This window comes from Balaenoptera musculus, chromosome 10, assembly GCF_009873245.2.
Source record: "Balaenoptera musculus isolate JJ_BM4_2016_0621 chromosome 10, mBalMus1.pri.v3, whole genome shotgun sequence".
Lineage (NCBI taxonomy): Eukaryota > Metazoa > Chordata > Mammalia > Artiodactyla > Balaenopteridae > Balaenoptera > Balaenoptera musculus.
Genome location: NC_045794.1, coordinates 79,622,112 through 79,644,574, shown reverse-complemented (window position 1 = coordinate 79,644,574; position 22,463 = coordinate 79,622,112). Strand labels below are relative to the sequence as shown.

General features: G+C 34.9%; 1 protein-coding gene across 3 annotated transcripts in view; it reads left to right on the top strand.

The window, feature by feature from the left end:
- Positions 1 to 22,463, top strand: part of CDK17 (cyclin dependent kinase 17) — a 172,904-nt gene that overhangs the window by 126,619 nt on the left and 23,822 nt on the right. For all 3 annotated transcript variants that reach the window (XM_036866001.1, XM_036865999.1, XM_036866002.1), the window contains 4 exons: positions 1,207 to 1,353; positions 10,474 to 10,638; positions 14,350 to 14,483; positions 17,100 to 17,225. In XM_036866001.1, the coding sequence (XP_036721896.1) occupies positions 1,236 to 1,353; positions 10,474 to 10,638; positions 14,350 to 14,483; positions 17,100 to 17,225 (543 nt within the window). In that variant the 5' untranslated portion in view covers positions 1,207 to 1,235. The remainder of the gene's footprint in view (positions 1 to 1,206; positions 1,354 to 10,473; positions 10,639 to 14,349; positions 14,484 to 17,099; positions 17,226 to 22,463) is intronic.

The following is a 22,463-nucleotide window of genomic DNA, read 5'->3' as shown; positions in this document are numbered from 1 at the left end:
GATCCTTCAGCTCTGCCAGTTCCCACCACCTCTCCCTCCTCCAGTCAGTAACTCTTCTTGCCTGTTCACTCGATGCCAGCCCCTTTGTGCCAACTGTTGTACTGTACTACTGTACTTTTCAAGGTACTGTACTGTAAGATTAAAAATGTTTTCTTTATTTTTTGTTTGTTTTTATGTACTATTTGTGTGAAAGGTATTATAAACCTATTACAGTACCGTACTATATAGCTGCGTGTGTTAGTTGAGTACCTAGGCTAATAACTTTGTTGGACTTAGGAACAAATTGGACTTACGAACACGCTCTTGGAATGGAACTCATTCGTATGTAGGGGACTTAACTGTAATTGTGATACATCCTGATTTCAGAGATGTTAAAATGTGGGGGAAAAGGTAAATGGTAATCTTAGTTTTAAATCTCAGTTCTATCAATAATTGTTTATTTGCTGTCTGTCAGGGAACTTCTTTGAGCCTGTTTGCTTATTTGTGAAAATGGGATAGTATAGTATGCTCTTTAGAATTAGGAAGACTAAATGAATTCAGAGACATGAAAGTGTCTAGTATGGAGTAGGCATTTGAAACCTGTTAATTTGACTTCCATTTTTTCCTTCTAAAATTTGGCATTGTTATAATAATAGGAGGAGACTCCTGACAGCTGACCAGGGTGGGGGAAGAACAAACCCCCAATATATTGGCTAAATAAGAAGTTAAAAAAGAAAATTTCTGTTGGAGCTGTTTAATAAATTGTCAAGCATCATTCTTTATTCTCTCCCTACCCCACCTCTTTCACCTGTCTTATCCCCTCAGTTATATCTAAAGATATCACTGACTGGTTCCAATATGATGATTGATATTTATAATAATGGAACCTACACATCAAAATAATGATATATTTTCACTAAATTGGTTTTTACAAAGCTCATTTTAGGATGATTTGTAATCCTTCTAAGTTTAGTTGTGATGCTTAAAATCTCAGTCTTTAGTTTTGTAGAATTCTTGCTCTTCTGATGATGCTATATGAATATGGCATTAATTCAAGTGAGTGGATCTTTTTAAGGAAGGGCTGGATTTTGTGGTGTTTGATGGACGTGAGAATTCCTCATTTTATTCTTATTTTGAAGATTCCCAGTAAATCGAGAACAACATTTTTCTGGAGCTGTAAGATATTCATAGCTTTAATCTTGTGTTCATTCTGTTCTCTTCTTTCAGGATTTTTCAGGTCACATTCAGTTGATAGGATGAAAAAATTTAAGAGAAGGCTATCCCTCACGCTTCGAGGAAGCCAGACTATTGATGAATCGTTGTCTGAATTGGCTGAACAAATGACTATTGAAGAAAACAGCAGCAAAGATAATGGTAAATATTTAGGGGGTAGGGAAGGGGAGGAGAGAATTGAATTACATGATAAATCAAATGTGAATTTACTTTCCTGATTAGTCCCTAGTAGGTTCCTTCTGTTTATTTCTCTGCCTCCTTCCCTAGTTCAATAACTTTTGCTTGCTTACTGGAATGTTCCATTCTTACTCGAACAGTGTTACTATAGCTGGTCTCTAACCCTGATGAATTCTCTATCCTGTTTATCTTTCCATTTTTCTTTAGTTCTTAAATAAGAATACTTTGTATAATATTATCCTAGTTGTTAAGTAGCTATTTTTAAATTAACATTTAAATATTTTTGTTATTCTTATAACCAAAGTTAGTACAGCTTAAAAGTGCATAGTAAGTTTGTGAAATTCCTGGGAATTCCCTGGTGGTCCAGTGGTTAAGACTCTGTGCTTTCACTGCCGAGGGCCTGGGTTCGATCACTGGTCAGGGAATTAAGGTCCCACAAGCCATGTGGCGTGGCCAAAAAAAAAAAAGTTTGTGAAATTCCTGTTTGAAATTTCATCATAGTTTTATAACATTATATATGCATATATTGACTATCCACATAGACGACAAGGTTTATCATATGACCAAAGAATCTATCCATAGTATTGAGAGCACTTATAGTAGATAGGCATATAATGTTTCACAAGTTTGACAGTTCTTTTTACAGTGTAAAGTAGTTAGTACACAGATATTGATATAAAATAAAAAGTTTGTTAAATTGAATGGATTAAAATGCAAAATCCTGATGAAATCTATAGAACAAGGCTACATATTCAAAACTGAAATAGCCCTAGAGATGTCATAGTAATAACCAGGAAGGAGCTTACAGGAATGGCTGCCAGTGTGTCATAATGTGCAGATTCTCTTCCTTGCCTCTGCCTGAAGTTCTCCTGTTAGAGGTTTATGGCAGTTGGTGAAAACATGAATACCCTCACCCCCTCTGGATGAAATGTAACTGTCCTTGTGAGAGAGGGAAAGGTATAATGGAAAGTGCTCTGGACTTTAAATTAAAAGTCATGGATTGGGACTTCCCTGGTGGTGCAGTGGTTAAGAATCCGCCTGCCAATGCAGGGGACATGGATTCGAGCCCTGGTCTGGGAAGATCCCACATGCCGTGGAGCAACTATGCCCATGTGCCACAACTACTGAGCCTGTGCTGTAGAGCCCGTGAGCCGCAACTACTGAGCCCGCGTACCGCAATGAAGAGCAGACCCCGCTCACCGCAACTAGAGAAAGCCCGTGTGCAGCAACGAAGACCCAGCGCAGCCAAAAATAAGATAAATAAGTAAATGTATTTTTAAAAAAAGTCATGGATTGGAATTTGGGACACACTTACACACTTATTAGTTACATGACTCTGGGTAAGTAATTTATCCTACCCAAACTTCAGTTTATCTCTTCCTCAGAAGGGTCATTATTTTACTCAAGGTTATCTGGCTCATAATATAGGAGGGGAAACATAGATGAGTTTGGTAGAAAATTTAAAATAATAATTTGGATAGAATTTACTTTAGGAGGGAAATATTTTACATTTGGATAAAATCTCAAAGCTGATATTATAACGTCTTACTTTTATTCCTCTTGCCAGGAGAAAAATCCTTAATTCTCTCTCAGATCCCCTTTGATTTCTTGTTATTAATTAAACCCTGTATATTCATTCTTATGATCCACAAGTCTTGCTAGCTATTTGCCAGTGATATTCAGGAGCAAAGTAAGCACAGAATACATCTTGATGGATGCTTTCTGGGAACACATTCTGGATGGGAATTTGACTACAAGACAAACCTCTTTAAAAAAAAAAAAGAGCGTGAGTCAAAGAAAATGTACATACTTTTTGGAGAGCTAATTAATATTTTAGATTCATAGCATATTTCCTGGAATATTTTAGTATTAATTGTCTTAAAACATGCTTAATTTATAATGAATGGTGAAACATTGAAAATATTTTTTTCAAGTAGAACATACTTTAAAATTTACTTTTATTCTAATAGTAACATTAACAATTAGTAAGGAAGAGAAAATAGAAACTACTGAGTTTCCTCTTTAAGTTTTTCGAATTACTTGAAATAATACTTGAAGATGTCATAATAGACATTGATTCCTCTTGGGTTGCAGAGAGTGCTGGTAGCATAGGCTATCTCTGAGTTATATCTGCTATTACTTATTTCCTATGTATAACAACAGCACATGGGACAGCTTTCACAAAGATTCTTTACCTTTTTGGTTATCTTTCAGTACCTGATAGCTGGTTCCAACATTTTCTTTCTTTATGGAGTTTATCTTAAAGGTAAAAAGCTCCTAAGATTGGTAACACACACAGTCTGTGTCTGAATATGGTTTAATGAATGAGAAGAGGTAGACTATACTTTTTAAAAGATCTTCTCACATACGCTATAACCAGTTTGTAAAGCAAGTGATATTTGTCTAACAACTATATAGTGGCAGTGCTGGCTTGAGGAGGAAGAATATAGTTATAACTTTCTTAAGTAAACTAAACCAATTTTTGATCTCCTGTCTTTTGTTCAGTCACTTGTATGAGCAGAATCCTCTTACTCTTGCATTATATATAGGCAGGTGTCTCTCATGCATATTCTAGGACAAATCAAATGAGAAAGTACACATAAATGGGGATAATACTATAAAAATCTTGGAAAAATTATAAAGCATATGATACAGTTGGTGTATCAAAATGTACATACACTGTCACTCATACATGTTCTACCTCCATCCAAAGAGAATTTGAGCTATTATCTCTATTTTGATAATTATGAGTCATACTGTGAAGGCTTTAACTCAGTTATAAATGTATAATATAATTATAGTTCGCATTAGAGTACCTTTCTAGATAAGCTAGTGTGTTTACAGATTGATCGGTGGATTGAACCCAGGGAAAGAGGAATCTTGAATTTATATTTAGTGTGTTAAACTTAGGTTGAAAGTTTGCAAACTTTGTTGATTTAAGCATACTGGCCTTAACTCAATACAGCTTTTCCTAATTATAAAATGAAATTTTTGCACTAAAATTTACAAACTGAAGTATAAGAAACATTTTTTTCTAAAGCACTTTCAAGGAAAGAGAATTCTGAGCACATCAGATTTTTTTTTTTAGTAATTGAGAAGGCACTGAATATTTCATTTAAAAAAAAACTGTCAAACATTAATTCATCTCAGTTCCTCAGAAGTTAAAAATAGAATTACCATATAACCCAGTAGTTCCATTCCTAGGAATATATCCAAATAATTGAAACAAGTATTCAAACAGAATCTTGTACATGAATGTTTATATTTATAGCAGCACTATTTACAGTAGCCAAAAGGTGGAAACAACTCAAATGTCCATCAACAGATGAATGTATAAACAAAATGTGACATATTCTGGGAATGGAATATTATTCAACCATTAAATGGAATGAAGTGCTGATACATACTACAATGTGGATGAATCTTGAAAACTGAAAGAAGCTAGACCCCAAAGGTCACATATTCTATGATTCCGTTTATATGAAATATCCAGAATAGGTAAATCCAGAGACAAAAAGCAGCTAAGTGGTTGCCAGGGACTCAGGAGACGGGGGAATGCAGAGTGATGCGTAGTAGATACAGGGTCTCCTTTGGTAGTGATGAAAATATTTTGGAACTAAATAGAAGTGATGGTTGTACAACATTGTACATCTACCAAATAAAATGATTAATTTTATGTTAGTGAATTTCATCTCAGTAAAAACAGTTCATCTGAAAAATACCTTTTTCTCATAAATTCTTGATTTGCCTGCTAAAAGTCTTATTATGATTTTAGACATACAGAAAGTTATATTTCATGATTTTGTCTTTAAGTAGTTAGCCTTACTCTGTAATGAGAAGTGTATTGAAATTATTGATTTGATGAGGAGGACAGGTGACAATTTAATTATGATGAAGAGAATAGATCACAATTATATTTATAGAAAGGCAAAAGTAGTGTTTTATTATACGTAAACTATTTGAGGCTTCCAAATGCAGCAATAACAAGAACAAAAAAAAAAACCCCAAAAGGCAAAGATTGAAATGGTCCAGTTTTCCAGATATTCAGTGTCTTGTCCTTACTCTTCAGTCTGTGCACTGAGACAGTTTATCGTGTTGTTCAGAATTAACAAGACTAGTTTTATGGATATTGTGAGACCTTGTCTTATTTCCAGGTTTCTCCCTTTCTCCTGGTAATCTGATACATCGGGGTCCTCAACCCCCGGGCCGCACAGCAGGAGGTGAGCGGCGGGCAAGTGAGCAAAGCTTCATCTGCTGCTCCCCATCGCTCCCCATCGCTCCCCATGGCTCGCATTACCGCCTGAACCATCCCCCACCCCCACCCCACCCGACCCCCGTCTGTGGAAAAATTGTCTTCCACGGAACCGGTCTCTGGTGCCAAGAAGGTTGGGGACCGCTACACTACATGGTAGCAGTGACAGTTTTTGACAATAGTGGATGACATAGGGCGTTCTAAGTAGTGCTAACTCCTCCAAATAGCACAAGGTCTGTGAGAGGATGAGGCTGAAAGTACAGACTTCATTGGATGTATGTAGGGTCTGGAAGAGGATCGGATTAATAAGAGAGCTTACAAGAGCAGGATTAGGAACCAGGGAGTGAGTTAAGGCTACGAGGTGTTGGCTAAGAAATTCGTTCTCCTGATCATAGTAGTTCACATAATCAGAATATCCAAATAAATAAGATGTTAAATAAATTTCTTAGTGGAATCTAATGATTGCCATGTTATGATATTAAAAAATCATTGGAAATCCTTACTTGGAACTAATTACTTTATAGAATAGGAAAGATCTAGTTGCAGGTTTTCATATAGATTTCCATTACTTTTTAAAATATATTGTGGTAAAATATATATAACCTGTAATTTACTATTTTAACCATTTTGAAGCATACAGTTTTAGTGTTATTACATACATTCACATTGTTGTGCAGCCACCACCACTAACCATATCTAGAAATTCTTCATCAGCCCAGACTGAAACACTGTACACATTAAACAGTAATTCCAGACTTCCCTGGTGGCGCAGTGGTTGAGAATCCACCTGCCAATGCAGGGGACACAGGCTCGAGCTCTCGTCCGGGAAGATCCCACATGCTGCAGAGCAACTAAGCCCGTGTGCCACAGCTACTGAGCCTGCGTGCCACAACTACTGAACCTGCGTTCTAGAGCCCGTGAGCCACAACTACTGAAGCCTGTGTGCCTAGAGCCCGTGCTCTGCAACAAGAGAAGCCACCGCCATGAGAAGCCCTTGCACCGCAACCAAGAGTAGCCCCCGCTCGCCACAACTAGAGAAAGCCTGCGCGCAGCAACAAAGACCCAATGCAGCCAAAAATTAATTAATTAATTAATTTTAAAAAAAAAGAAAACAGAAAGATCAATAGTCTGTAATAACCTATATGGGAAAAGAATCTGAAAAACAATGGATACATGTATATGGTTTAATTGAATCACTGTGCTGTACACCTAAAACTAACACAACATTGTAAATCAACTATACTCCAATATAAAATAAAAATTAAAAAAAAACAAAACAGTAATTCCCCATTCTCCTCTCCCCTCAGGACCTGGTAACCACTATTCTCCTTTGTCTATTTGTCCTCTTGTGTCTGACTTATTTCATTTAGTGTAATGCCTTAAAGGTTTCCACTTCTTTTTAAAATACAGAGTATTATTATCTTACTGAACCATCCAGTTAATTGCTGTCATAATCTTGAAATGTGTGAATATTTGACCTCATCTAGTCCTATGACTTCAGCTACTATGTAATGCTGACTACACCGAAATTTGTCTCTCTAGTCAGGATTTTTTTCTGGATCTTTAGATTCATATCGAAATGCTTACTTGGCTTCTCCACATAGATGTCTAATAAGAACCTTAAATTTAATACATATGACCAAATCACAGATCTTGATTTCCTTCCCCCCCAAATCAGCTTCTACTCCAACTTCCCTCACTTAACCTAAACCACTTAAAGCTAGAAATCCAGGAATTATCCTTGATTATTTTCTCTTTTACTCTTTCTTCCCTCCTCTACCGTTGTAGTTTCCTATATATTTACTACATAAATAACTTTCAAAACTCACTGTTAATGATAATCATTTGCATACTTGATACATGATTCCAATTGTCCTTTCACATATTGTATTTCATATATTTTTAACAGTCGCTCTATTGGAGATTTAAAATTTTTCTTTGGATAAGTATTTTTAATGTAGGTTATCACTAAAAGCTGTGGTGGGGTGCGGAGAGTACGTATGAAAGTAATCTTGCAGCCATGTCTGCTGGCCTTCTGGTTCTGCCTTTGTGTAGTATATATCCTAAATCTGCCTGCTTCTCTTCCTCTTAGTCCAGGCCACCATTATTTGTTGCTTCGAGTACTATACCATAGTCTCCTCCTCCTGTTTCCCTTCTGTTGTTTTCCTATCATCTGTTCTCCAGCAGCAACCAGAGTGATGTTTAAAATTTTTTTTAATTTTTTAATAATTAATAGATTCAGAGGAAGTTGCAAAGGTAGTACAGAGAGGTTACTTGTAACTTCTCTCAGTACCCCCCCCCCCACCTTTTGGTTACACCTTCTGTGACTATAGAACATTGTCAAACGCAGGAAATTATCATTGGAATAAAACGTGAATATAGTTCTATGTCATTTTATCACATGTGTGGATTCATGTAACCACCAGTCAGGATAAAGAGCTACTCAGTTGCCACAAAGAGAACCCCTCGCATGCTACCCCTTTATAAGTCGTCCCTGCCTCCTTACCTCCCACTATCCCTGACCCCTCAGAGTGATATTTTTAAAACATGAATCAGATCATATTACCTCCTGCTTCAGAGCTACCATAACTGCTTCCAATCTCAGAGTGAAATTTAGACTTCTGTGGTGACATATAAATCTGCTTCTCTCTCTGATCTTACTTAATAACACTGTTCCCCCCACAATTATTACTATAGCTACACTTGCTTTCTTTCTGTTTCTCTGATGCAGTGGTTCTCAAAAGTGTGACCCCTGGACGAGTAACATCAGCATCACCTGGGAATTTGTTAGAGATGCAAATTTTTGGATTCCATGCCTGACTTACTGAATCAGGAGGTCTGGGGGTGGGACCCAGAAATCTTGTGTTTTAACAAGTCTTTGAAGGTGATGCTGAAACATGCTGAAGTTTGAGGACCATTGCCCTAATAAGTCAAACTCTTTGCCACATGCTGACTTCTGCAGTAGCTTTTCCCTTTGTCTGGAATATCTTCTAACCCACCACTCACCCATCTTCCTATGACTGGCTCTTTCTTGCATTTATACTTCTTTTGCAAATACCTCTACAGAGAGAACTTTTTTCAATATTCCAGTGTAAAATAACCACTCATTTATTTTCTACTACATCTCTCTATGTTAATCTTTTGCATATTACCTGTCATTATCTGATATTTTTCTTATTTATTAGTTATCTTTTTTCCCCTTCAATAGATTTTATAGTTTCAAAGAGTAGTACCTTGTTTGTTTTGTTTACCTCTTCATGCCCAGGGCCTGGAAGAGTGCTTGTCAAATGGTAAACACACAATAAATATCCCCTGAATAATTGAATTTATTTATGATCTCTGTTTTTTGTTTTGTTTTGTTTTTTTGCAATATTCCCCAGTACTTTAAAGCTATGTTTCCCAGGATAACTTCAGAGAGCAACTAAAACAAATGTCTCTAGGCAGAATATTTATATATTATGATTCCAGATATGAAATATTATAACCTAGAAAGAGAAGATGTTTCTTATAGTTCTAGCCTGTATCCCTGAGTGTTTGTAACTAGTTTATATGTTTATGACAGATACCCTCTCCCCGTTCATTATTAAATCATTGTTTGTTTTGCTAGGCTTAGGTTAAGATCCCCAAATCTTTGATCAGCTAGCTACTGCCAGGGAATGTACAGGCATGGGACATGGACTGATGTTCTGCATTACTAGTTATGCATTTCCCCTACCTCCAGTCTGGTGTTCTACCCAGAGTAGATGACCTAGGCCTTGTGTGATCCTTGAGGGCCCTTTTGCCCCATCCTCCATCTCTCTCCTCCTTTTAGGCAGCCATTATTAGTCGAGGCGCAAGCCCAGTGGCCTTCTTGGCTCATTTTTCATAAGCCCGTGCCGTGGTCTTTCTTGTTCTGTGGATCTGAACCACCCGGTCCTGCCAGTTGTTCTCTGTGTCTGATAAACCTTTACATGTAGAGGAATCTCCTCATCAGGAAATAATCCTTACTCCTGATTATTAGCTACAAAAGAAGAGCCAGCTGCATGTTAGAGGAGAAGATACTCAGAGAAGCCCACTTCCTTTTAAAATTCCTGACTACTACCAGTAAAAACGTAATTCTAATACAAAGACTGATTGTGTGTCACAGAAGACTTCATGTCCTTAACAGTTATCAAAGCTCTTCTTTGGAGGTGGAAAGGCGTCATGAGATTCCCTATAAACATAAAACAGGATTTCCCCCATTTAGAATTAAATAATTTTTAAGTATTTTTGTAATGTTTCCGCATGGTTATAGGCCTATGATTTTTTTAAAACACTCTTTATAGTAAAAAATTCCAAATTTGGGGTAATAAATTTCAGAACTTCTATATTGATCTGTACTTAAGTACTTCTGTTTTATTTACTAACTTGACATACTTTTTTGAATGTCTAGCAAGTAGGGATATAAGTTACTTCAGGCCAGGACCATGTCTTTTATATTCTATAGCATGCCTAATCATAAAACCTATATGAGGCAGTCAGTAAACGTAGAATTATGGAAACAGTCTTGAGATGTATTAAAATAAACAGATGAAAAATCTTTGGGCTATATTAGTAATTTTGTGATTGCTAACCAATTTCGACTATATTAAAAATCGGTAATTAAGTTACTAGATCAATTCCAAATAGTGAAGAATTTTCTGTATTTTATCATAGAAATTATTTTAATTCTAGTACTTTATATACATAGCCAAAGAAATGAGGTTAAATGTGACGATCTCTATCATAATCTTTTGTTTTGTTTTCTCTCTTGCTTTCTCAATCCTTCTCATGTGATCCTGGATGGAATGATTTTTGGATACTGTGAACCACAGAGCCTATCGTGAAGAATGGCAGACCTCCAACCTCTCACAGTATGCATTCCTTCCTCCACCAGTACACAGGGTCCTTCAAGAAGCCTCCATTGCGGAGACCACATAGCGTTATTGGAGGAAGCCTTGGCTCCTTCATGGCAATGCCCAGAAATGGAAGCAGATTAGGTAATTTGTTTTTTAAAAAATTTTCTGACTGTAGCTTATGTCCATAGCTAGGTTTTAGTTGTATGCAAGTCAGCCAGCCTTTATTATCTAGTTTTTTTTGTAAGGTAAAAATCAAGTTGAGAATAAGAGAGAGAGCAGAAAGATGGAAGGGTCTAGAGAGGCAGTAGTGCTGACGCTACAGAGGAGTAGTATTTGAAAATCTGTCCACCAGGAAGAAAACAAAGCCCTTAAGAGTTGGATGCAGGATTTCAAGATGAATAGCAGTTTGAGATGGTGCTTAATTTAGGGTCATACTTAGTAACTCCAGATTATCACCATTTGATAGCTTAGTGTAATAATTAGTATATATGATGATTACCTGAGTTGTTATTCTTACATCACTGTGTCATTTTAAATATCTAGGAAAAATATGTATCTGCAAGTTTCTGTTTATTTCTCTGGTCTTTTTTGATGGTTTCTTATTTATTTATCATGTCTTTTAAAAATAATTTTAAGTATAATTATTTTATAGTCTTATGGCATAATTATATTTACTGAAGTTCCTGAGGGTTTTATTCTGCTGCTTGCTTTATCTGCTTACTCTAGCCATAGTAGATTATTTTCTCATGTGTTTTGTTAATTCTCGGAGGATGAGCTTGTTATCTACAGGGGGGTTTTGTCTGTGGCTTACACTGGTTCATGAGAGATGATGGTTAAAATTTTCAGAAATTTTGCAAGCTGATTGTTAAACATAGCCATTATTAAAATTTAAATTATATACACTTAAAATTAAGTGAACTAAATTAAAAACAAAGGTAATGAATACTCAAAAGTCATTATTTCCTGATTATTTTACTACACTTTACTGTTGTCTATGCTTTGGGGGTTATTTATTTCTATTATATCTGGATAGTCAAAATACTGTGTCATGGTGTGCCCATTTCCCAACTGCATGTTCAGTGATGCCATGTGGGTAGCTTGAGGTTGGCCATGAACGGAGTATTTACCCCACAGAAATTGGAAAACACTTCAAATCAGGGCTTAATTTATTGTTCTCTTGATTGTCTAGACTAGGGGTTGGCAAATTTTTTCTGTAAAGGGCCAGGCAGTAAAAATTTTTGAGGTTTTGTGGGCCATATATGGTCTGTTGCATAATCTTCTTTTTAAAATAATTCTTTAAAGATGGCAAAACCATTTTTAGCTCAGGGCCATACAAAAACAGGTCACATATGCTGATCCTTGGTCTAAACTTAAGAAAGTGATGTTGAAAATGTTAGTAATGCAGGTTAAATTTAAAAGTGTGTTGTCTGTCTGTAGCTGTTACATTGTGAATTACACAAAAATTGAGCCATTTGAGAAGTAGATATTCTTCAGTTACTCAAAAACTATTACCTGATTAAGAAAAGAAGTTGCTCATACCAGTGACAAATGAGTAAAGTCTTGACATAAGCCTCCATCATTTCACTTTTGTCTTGTTGACGGAAATGAAAATACCAACTGGTATTCATGTCGGAACTATACTTGCTCGGTAATGACATGAGCTGTTTCTTGGTTGAGTCAGATGCTACTCAAGTATTTATTCATGGTCTGAGATTAATATGCTCCTTTGTAGTCCTCATGCAGAAGAGCAGATTTCTTTTTTAAGTCTGCCTTTTACTGAAGATGTAGCTCTTTGAGAGTCTCGTGCCTTTCTAAAGGAGCTCTCATTTGTAAGTGGGACACCCGAGGCTTCATCTTTTATCTCAGTGTGGCTGCTAAATCCAAGCACATTCTTACAAAGATAAGAAGCCCATCCCAAGAAAGTGACAGAGTCAATTTTTGCCTAACAACTTTGGACTTTCAGTTCTCTCTTTGTCTTTGCTTCCTAGGTATTAAACATATATTCATGCGAACTTAGCTATACATTTTAAAGTATATTTTTATTCAACATTTCCTTGAGGAAGGAAGATTTTTAAATTTTGCTGGAAGTGGAAGGCATGGTTAAATTATCTTTAACATTTTAAAAGTGTGGCAGAAAAGAATGGTTGGCCTCAGATGTATTAAATACCATTGGATTAGGAATCAGTCACCCAATAAATATATTGACTTTCACTGCCATGTTAATATTTTGTTCAGATGGGATAAAATTTCTCCAGAAATCTCTGTGTCATTGAAGTATATTCTTAAATTACATATTGGTTTATTAAAAACCATTATTACTATTTGCAGCTGCTTATCAGTGTGAATAAGAATTTTCTCAATAATGTGTTACCAAGACAAAATACAGAAATTTATGAATTCTAAGACTGATTTGATGAGACCCTGGAGTTCAATTTTTTTGTTAATTTAAACAGTTCTTACATTTGTATAAGTAAATGTTAACTAAAAGCTCAAATTTATAATTATGAAATACTATATTTATTTTACATGTTGATATATCATATAACATTTCATTTGAAAGAAAAAGTCCAGTTGTTTAGTCCATTCTTTGGTTCTTTTTAGTTAATATTTAATTCAGTAGAATATTTGTTGAGCCACCTACTAAGTATCATGAACTTTGTTCGGTTCTAGGAATAGAAAAGTGAATAAGCCAAATTCTTCCCCCAAGGATCTCATAACTTGGTATAAAGTAACGTGAACCAAAAAAATGCTCTTCAGTGCAGTAGGTGTGCTAGGTGTGGGTACAGTAGTCATCTGTGTCTGAGAGTAGAAAAGACTTCACTGAATGCTGATGACATATGTGCATAGTTTTGAAGAATGGGTTCACCGAATTGATAAAATGAAGAAAGGCAGCTCTTACAGATAAGAAAAAAAAAAAAAGCTTGTTAAAGCACTGCAGTGTGAAACAACATGATGCTTTTGGGAGAGTGAATAATTCTGTGGAGAGAACTGGTGGCAAGAGATGTGTTTGAGATCTAGCATTTGTTTCTGGTGGGCTGCTCTAGATGAATTAGAGGATGGTTGACCAATGCAAATTTATGAGCAGATACACAAGTATACAAGTTTGTTTTTAATATTCCCAAATAGAATTAATCTCCCTCCCCTCTACTCCCATTTATCTTTTATCCCTATTTAAAAAATATCATAATCCACCTTGTATTGTAGGTGAAATATGTTTTGACCCCCAGTAGATTTTGTGGTACTTGTTTTGTAGTTATGATACAAAGTAGATACTCAGTGAATACTTTTTGAATTGTTGTTTTTTAACACAGGGGGGTGGGAAGCTGCATTAGTAGCTGTAAAACAGTTTTTAAAAATAATATTCAAAGAACCAGTTCATTTGGCTATAGACCCAATAGCCCATTATTTCATGGAAAGAATACTAAACTAAATAAAAGACCAGGTTTCTATTTTAGCTCTGCCTTTAAGCTCTGTGACCTTTGAAAGTCATTTAACCTTTCAAGGTCTCAGTTTCCAGATCTGGAAAATAAAGAGAATTGACTAAGATAATCCTCAAGTGTTATTTTTGGTCTCTAATTTTAATATTCAACTCTTGGTAATAACTTGAGTGTTAGTTTTTTAAAATAACTTTTCATAATCTGAGAGCATAAAAGGATTTATACTACTGTTTTAGGACGTGTGCAGTTTTTATTAACTGCACACCTATGGTACCCAGAATGTAAAAGACTTCTTATGCTATGATTTTTATGTGTTGGCTGTCTACATCTTACCTGTGGTGATAATAAATTAAGTGATATAGTAGAATTTAATATATCTCTTCTAAGATAAATAATGTTTCATTTTCTGATACAGATATTGTTCATGAAAATCTAAAAATGGGATCAGATGGTGAGAGTGACCAAGCTTCTGGGACATCATCTGATGAAGTCCAGTCACCTACGGGTGTTTGTCTTAGAAATCGTATACATAGACGGATCTCAATGGAGGTACCATTTAAAAAAATACAAATATGCCTGTGTTTGTGTGTATAAATATATATGTATAAATATGCATATATATATGTGTGTGTGTATATATATGTGTGTGTGTATATATATATATATATATATATGTCAAACAGAATAAATGCCTATTTGAAAATGTTGATGAGGGCAGTGACACCTGTAAGAAAGTTGTTTCTTTGCATTAGCAAAAACTAGTCTGTGAATATTATTTTTTTCTAATTATCTACTATACCAAGGCAAGTATACATTAATTATACTTAAACATTCTGCAAAATACTATGTAGGGTCTCTGTAAGGGATATGTGGATTTTCAAAAGTTTCAGAAATCCAGGATGATACATTAGGAAAGTCTTCTTTGTAGAAAATATTTTAATTATATTTTTGAGATTCATCGAGATACTACAAATTTTATAAATATTTTATTTCAGATTTCAAAAGGTATACATAAAATAAGCGCCAGATTTTTTTCCCTTGCTTTATATTATAAATATGGATATCACTTCCTTTATGGTTTATTATACCTACTTATCTCTGTAGCACATATAAGTTATTTCTCCATGTAAAAGGATGAAGAGCTCATTTCCTTTTCTTTGTCAATGTTATGTATAACCTTGAGGAGAGAAGTTGATTATGAATATTGTTATTTCCATATATATTGTAGATTAAAATAATTTTCTCCAAAAAATTGAACATGTTTTAAAATAAGAATATTGTTATTTTTTGAGTGCTGTTGAGTTAATGATGATTAGGGTATTTATCCTATTGGTTGACTGTATTTTCAGTGATCAAAGATTGCTTCTGAGTCAGTTACAGAAAACAATACCAGTTTCTAAATGGTAAAAATAGCATTTTCAACTACTGAAATCAACTTGATATCTCTTCATATCACTGTATAAATTATATCACAATAGTAATAAAAGGGCTTCGCTGGTGGCGCAGTGGTTCAGAGTCTGCCTGCCAGTGCAGGGGACACGGGTTCGAGCCCTGGTCCGGGAAGATCCACATGCCACGGAGCAACTAAGCCCGTGCGCCACAACTACTGAGCCCGCGTACCACAACTACTGAAGCCTGTGCACCTAGAGCCTGTGCTCCACAACAAGAGAAGCCACGGCAATGAGAAGCCCGTGCACCGCAACGAAGAGTAGCCCCCGCTCGCCGCAACTAGAGAAAGCCTGGGCGCAGCAACAGAGCCAACGCAGCCAAAAATAAATAAATAAAATAAATAAATTTATTTAAAAAAATAGTAATAAAAATAATATTTCTTATTTTTCTTCACCTATATGTGATTTTCTTTATCATATGTTTAAAATTTTTATTTAATATTAGGATCTATATCTGGACTTTCTCATTCTTCCATTGAGCTATATGTTTTTTTTCCCCCAAAGAGACACATTCTTGGTTGTTTTTTTTATTGTATAATTTAGTATCTGGAAAGACTTCTTTCTTAACACCCACGCACCCCCACATATATACTTTTACTTATTTGAGAATGTTTCTGGATATTTTCTATTTATTCTTCTAGATAAATTGTAAGCATTTTGTTTCGTTCCAAGAATAATCTGACTGTGATTTGTTTAGGGTTATGTAAAACATAAAACTAATATGGGAGGATTATCATCATTTTATTTCTCTTATCATTTGAGAACATGATATAAATCTATACTTAAGCCATATATCTCAATAAATATGTATACAATTCTTATACATCTCAATTTTGTTTCATGGTTTGGTTACTATTTTGAACAGTTGGGATTTATTTTTAAAGGATTTATGTTTCTTGGTGTGATAATATAGGCAAGATCTCTTTTTATGTTTCTCCCAGTTCACATAGTACAGTGAAATAGAAATGCCTTTTACTTACTTCTTTCCATTGGCATAGCAATAATAAAATATTTCAACTGTCTCACTGTGTTGCATGCAAAATCATACAATATCCACTTGGTTATTTAAACCAATCGCATTTTGTGGTAGACTTTGCCTATTCTTACTATGGTATAATAATGTCAAAATTATTTCCTTGTTGAATTTATCAGTGAAGGGACTCAGAAATAACTGGGTTGTAGAATACCATTTCTGTTAAACTATATTGTATACTTTTGCTTACAGTAAATAAATACATTGGCATTCAGTATATTATATATAATCAATGTGGGTAACTTTACAATTGCAATAAAACTTTATAGTTATTGATCACTAAGAAATAATATATTAGGGCTTCCCTGGTGGTGCAGTGGTTGAGAGTCCGCCTGCCAATGCAGGGGACACAGGTTCGAGCCCTGGTCTGGGAAGATCCCACATGCCGCGGAGCAACTGGGCCCGTGAGCCACAACTACTGAGCCTGCGCGTCTGGAGCCTATGCTCTGCAACAAGAGAGGCCGTGATAGTGGATAGTGAGAGGCCCGCGCACCTTGATGAAGAGTGGCCCCCACTTGCCGCAACTAGAGAAAGTCCTTGCCCAGAAACGAAGACCCAACACAGCCAAAAAAAAGAAAAGAAAAAGAAATAATACATTAGAGCCCATGAATTCAAAAGTAAAATGCCCTTGTCTTTTCTGTTTGTGGTTACCTACAAATATCTTTTTTTCCTGCTTTTTTAAAGGATTTAAATAAGCGGTTATCACTGCCTGCGGATATCAGAATACCTGATGGATATCTTGAAAAGTTGCAGATAAACAGTCCACCATTTGATCAACCAATGAGCCGAAGGTCTCGGAGAGCTTCCTTAGTAAGTTTTTAAGTCTACTATACCTGCACCATCAGATCTGGTTGTTTGATTTTCTGGGTACAAACATTTTATATTAATTTTTATATTTAATTGTTGAATAGCTGAAGTATATTATGTTGCTTTCTGGATTTTGTCATTTTCCTTTCTTAAGAGTTTAAAGATATTATATTGGAATAGAATTTAAGGTATATTTTATTTTTTGGTAAATTTTACTGATACATGCTAGATGAACTGAATATGTACTATATATGTAAGTATTTATTACTGTATACTAGATATACAGAAAAGTACATAAACCATAATTGATAGCTCCATGAATTTTTGTAAAGTTAACATACCTGTGTAACAAGCACCCAGATAAATGAAATTCCAAAAATCCCAGAAAACCTGTCCTGCCACTTCTTTGTTCACTTTCTACCCTCACTTCTTCAACTTTAGCCATTATCCCTGCCTTCTAATGCCAAAGATTAGTTTTACCTGTATGTTTCCCACTGTTTTGATTATATTATGTTTATAGTGTTTTAATATCAGGAAAGACTTCTTTATTCTCATTTACATACACATTCTTATTTATTTTAAAAATGCATTTGATATTCTTTTTCTGATTATTCTTAAACTTTTGAACTTTATATAATTATGAATATACAAATTAAAATACATTTTATTCAAATATATAAAAATGTATTTATACAAGTTTATATATATAGTATACAATAAATATCCTATTATGTATGTATTATGTATGTACGCAGCGTGTATTCTTTTGTGATTGACTTCTTTTGTTCAGTGTTGTGCTTGTTTTTCATTTAGGTTATTGCATGTGGTTATGTAATTCATTTGTTCTTTTTGTTGCGTGGTATTCCATTGTGTGAGTATGCTATATTTTATCCACTCTTCTGTTGATGGACGTTTACATTTGAGTTATTTTTAGTTTTGGCTATGATCAAATATTGCTTCTATCACTATTCCTGTTCATGTGTTTCGGTTAACATATGTAAGCATTTCTGTTGGGTGCATATCTAGGAGTGGAATTGTTGGATCAGATTATATGCATATGTTCACCTCTTCTAGGTATTGTCAAAATAGTTTCCGAAGTGATTATACCATTTTACACTCCTATCACCAGTATATGAGAGTTCTAGTTGCTCTCCATGCAGTTTTTTTTTATATAAATTTATTTATTTATTCATTTTTAGCTACGTTGGGTCTTTGTTGCTGTGCACAGGCTTTCCCTAGTTGCGGCGAGTGGGGGCTACTCTTTGTTGCAGTGCACGGGCTTCTCATTGTGTTGGCTTCTCTTGTTGCAGAGCACGGGCTCTAGGCACGCGGGCCTCAGTAGTTGTGGCTCGAGGGCTCTAGAGCACAGGCTCGGTGCACAGGCTTAGGCATGTGAGATCTTCCCGGACCAGGGATTGAACCCGTGTCCCCTGCATTGGCAGGCGGATTCTTAACCACTGCGCCGCCAGGGAAGCCCCTCTCCATTCGATTTTCTGATATTGTCTCTTCTTTTTTAAAAAAAATTGTTTTTAACTTTTCTGGTGAGTGTATAGTGCTATCTCGTGGTTTTATTTTTCATTTTCCTGATGCCTTAAGTTGAACACCTTTCCAATATTTATTGGCCATTTAGATATCCTCTTCTTTGAATTAGGTGTTCAAGTCTATTATCTCTTTACTCTTGGACTTTCTGCCTTTTTCTTACTGGTTTGTTAGGAATTCTTCATACATTTTGTATAAAGGACCTTTGTCAGTTACATGTCTTGCAAATATCTTCTCCCAACCTGTAGCAGTTGACCCAGCACTGCTTATTGAAAGGATAGCTTTCCCCATTGCAGTGTCACCTTTGACATAAATTGAGATGATTGTGTATGTGAGGATCTGTTTTGGATGACTTTAGTTCTATGGTAGAAGTATATATAAAGTGCTATGAGACAAAGAGACAGCAAGTAAAATGTCTTTGCACATCACAGGCTTACAGAGGTGATAGTGCTTAAGCTGGCTCCAGAAGGATGGGTAGTTAGTTATTTGACATTCACCATTATACAACAAGGTTAAAGTGTAATACCAACTTGACTTTGGTATAGGTTTATGATCATCATAGTTTTGCATCACTGCTTAAGACATTTTTATTCAAATAACTTTGTCATTTAATTACCAGCTTGCAAGTATTCTTTGGTTATCAATTTTTATTAAAGATCGGTACTTAAGATAAGTTTTGGAGTTAGTAAATATTTCAGATTGGGACTAAAGGTATGGTTTAATCACCAAAGCTATCATCTAAGACCTGTCTTTTTCAGTGTACATGAAATTAAGGAAAACAGTGCCCTCTAATGAATGTTAAGTGACTGGAGTTTTTATTGTGTTGAGTGTTCCTATCTACCTCCCTTGCTTTTTGATCTGAAATGGCTTATAGATTTCAGATTAATCATGCCAGCTCTGTTTTGGTTTCTATTGATTCATCCTTCATTATTTATCTACCTTTACTAAAGCCATGGTTTCTTTGAAGTATATTAGAAAATTATTCTTCAATACCCTAGGTTTATATGTGAAGGGGAAGGATTAGGGAATGCATGGAAAGGAGATGGGAAAAGAAAAATATTCTTCACATTTGTTAGAGCTCATGTTTCCATGGATGATACACTCTTTATCTAAAAAATAACATTTTTCAAGACAAAATATAAAATTTTGTCTTTCTAAAAGGATAAAACTTTGTTGTTTTTTTTTCAATAGCAGTGTATTATAAGTAGGGTAGTAAAAATAACATAAATCCTTTGTTTGAGTGGGAAATAAGAAACAAGTCAGAGAGTTCATTTCTGGTAGAGAAAGACATACAATAGGGCTGATTGGTTCTTCTATGAATTTATGATCATCAGCCTCAGTTGGATTCTCAGTATCGCTTGACTACCCTATTGTATTGTATTTCTCTGGTTAATTCTTCCCCTCTCTAAGCAGATGACCTCTCCCACTGCATGACAAAGAAGAGAGAAGCCACTAACCAGAAACCCTCTCATTTTCTGAATTACACTAATTCTCCTCTTTCCTTTCTTTAATAGTGAGGAATTGTCCTTCTTCCTATCCCATCTCCTCAGGATGCTTAGAATATTTGTTATTCCTATACACTCATGTATAGTCAGTCTCCCTCTCTTGCTGAATCCTTTCTGTTGACTTTTTATTTAAATAAGTTTTTTTATTTTAGAGTAGTTATAGATTTACAGAAAAATTTAAAAATCATATAGAGAGTTCCCATGTACCGCATACTCAGTTACCCCTGTTATTAACATTTTACATTACTTTAGTAGATTTTTCACAACTAAGGAAACCAATATTAGTACATTACTATTAACTAAACTCCATACTTTGTTCAAATTTCCCTAGTTTTCCACTAATATCTTTTTTTTCCCCAGGATCCCATCCAGAACACCACATTACATTTAGTCATTCTATCTCATGTTAAAGATATTGGTTATTAGATTGGTGAAGTGTTATTTAATATTCATTTATAGTTGATAAGAAATGGAATATTCTAACTCTTAACATACTGAGTTAAACATTAAACTAGTGGGAAAGCCCATAGGCAGATAGTGATTTGTTAGGGCATTGTTGCACTTACAATGATGACATGCCCCATGGAAGTTTTGTAAGAGTGTTAAGTGCAGCTTTAGTAGACTAAGGCTATATATGAAAGTTTGTCTCATTTTATTGAAGTTTAAGTTATACACATTTTAAGAATCTGCCTCTTCCTAAACAATGAGTTTCGGATTCCTCATTCATGACTTTACCAATATATATCATATGTAGTCCTTGTTTCTAGGAACAGGTGAGAAAATAGGGTATTAAGTCCTGATGTCTCTCAGAAATAATAAATATATTATGTGGTGTGGAAGTGAGGTTCAAAGTCCACCCACAACTTAATTTACCTTTGGCATATTATGGACAGGGTTAAGGTAGTATCATGATGATGACAGCACACTTTTGTAAGACAAATGATCAAGTAGAATAGAGATTCTCAGTCTCTTTTCTGCCCCCCACATATCTAAGAACACATTTCTGTCAGTAACAGTAACTCGGTAAATCTCACAAGGAGGGAAATGGATGTTTGAAAAATCTCCCTTTGCCCCCAGTGTTTCTTATATACACATTCACTTTTAGAATGGCATCTATAGAACTTTTGCACGTATTTCAGTTGTTTTGAAGCTCTATTAGAACTGCATTGCCAGCGTGTTAATACATCTTTATAACTTTGATAGAGTGATTATATTGCCAGAGCCAAAGTAATCAAGAAATACCCCATAATACTCGATGCTACTTACAAGTTACCCTGAATTATAGGAATCTGGCTATTATAAATTATATTTTTGTTTAATTTTCATGTGCTTATGGTACAAGAGCTGATTGAACAGGAATTTGCTTGGTTTTCCAAAAAGCCAAGTATTCTCTTAGAGCAATGAAGTATGAGAAAAAAATTATCTTTGTTTGAAAAGCAGAATTAAGGAAATGTTTATGTTGTATTAAAATACAAAGCTTACTGTTCCATTCCTTTAGCTGTTATTTCTGTTTTTATGAGACTTTAAAAATATTCTAAAGTAATCTAGGATGGAACTCAGTCTAGATTGTGAACTTTTGAAAGCAGAAATCATATCTGTCTTCTTCACTATATCCCCAGTACCTAGCATTGTGCTTGGTAAATATTGAATAAGTGAGCTTTGTCCTCTGTCCTCTGAATAATTTCCGTAGGAGAGCGTGTCAACAAGCTAGTCATTATATCTATTGTTAATCTTGTCATGTTCAGATAAAAATGCAAGCAAAATTTTCTAGAAATTCCATATAAAGATTCAGTAAGTAATATTTGGATGTAATTATTAAATCCTAAAGGTTGGGAATCATTAAAATGTTGTGAGGTGGGTACACTTTACTCTGAATTGGGTTGTGGCAGATAATTCCAGTATTTACCTTCTTTTTAAAAAGCAGACTTTCAGCATATTTTAATGATCTCACTAAGTTTCATTCTTTGAAGAGTGACTCTTTGTAATGTTAATTTTTGATGCATCTCTTACAGTATACTTTATATGATACAGTAAATCTCTACAACATTTTTATCTTTATAGTCTTGAATTTATAGTTCATTTATACACTCTTTAAAGCAAACCTCAGCATTTTTTTCATAGTCACCATTGGACCAAAGTGTACTTGATCTTTTAAGGGCATGCTAGTATTTATTCACTTAAGGTAAAAGAATGAATA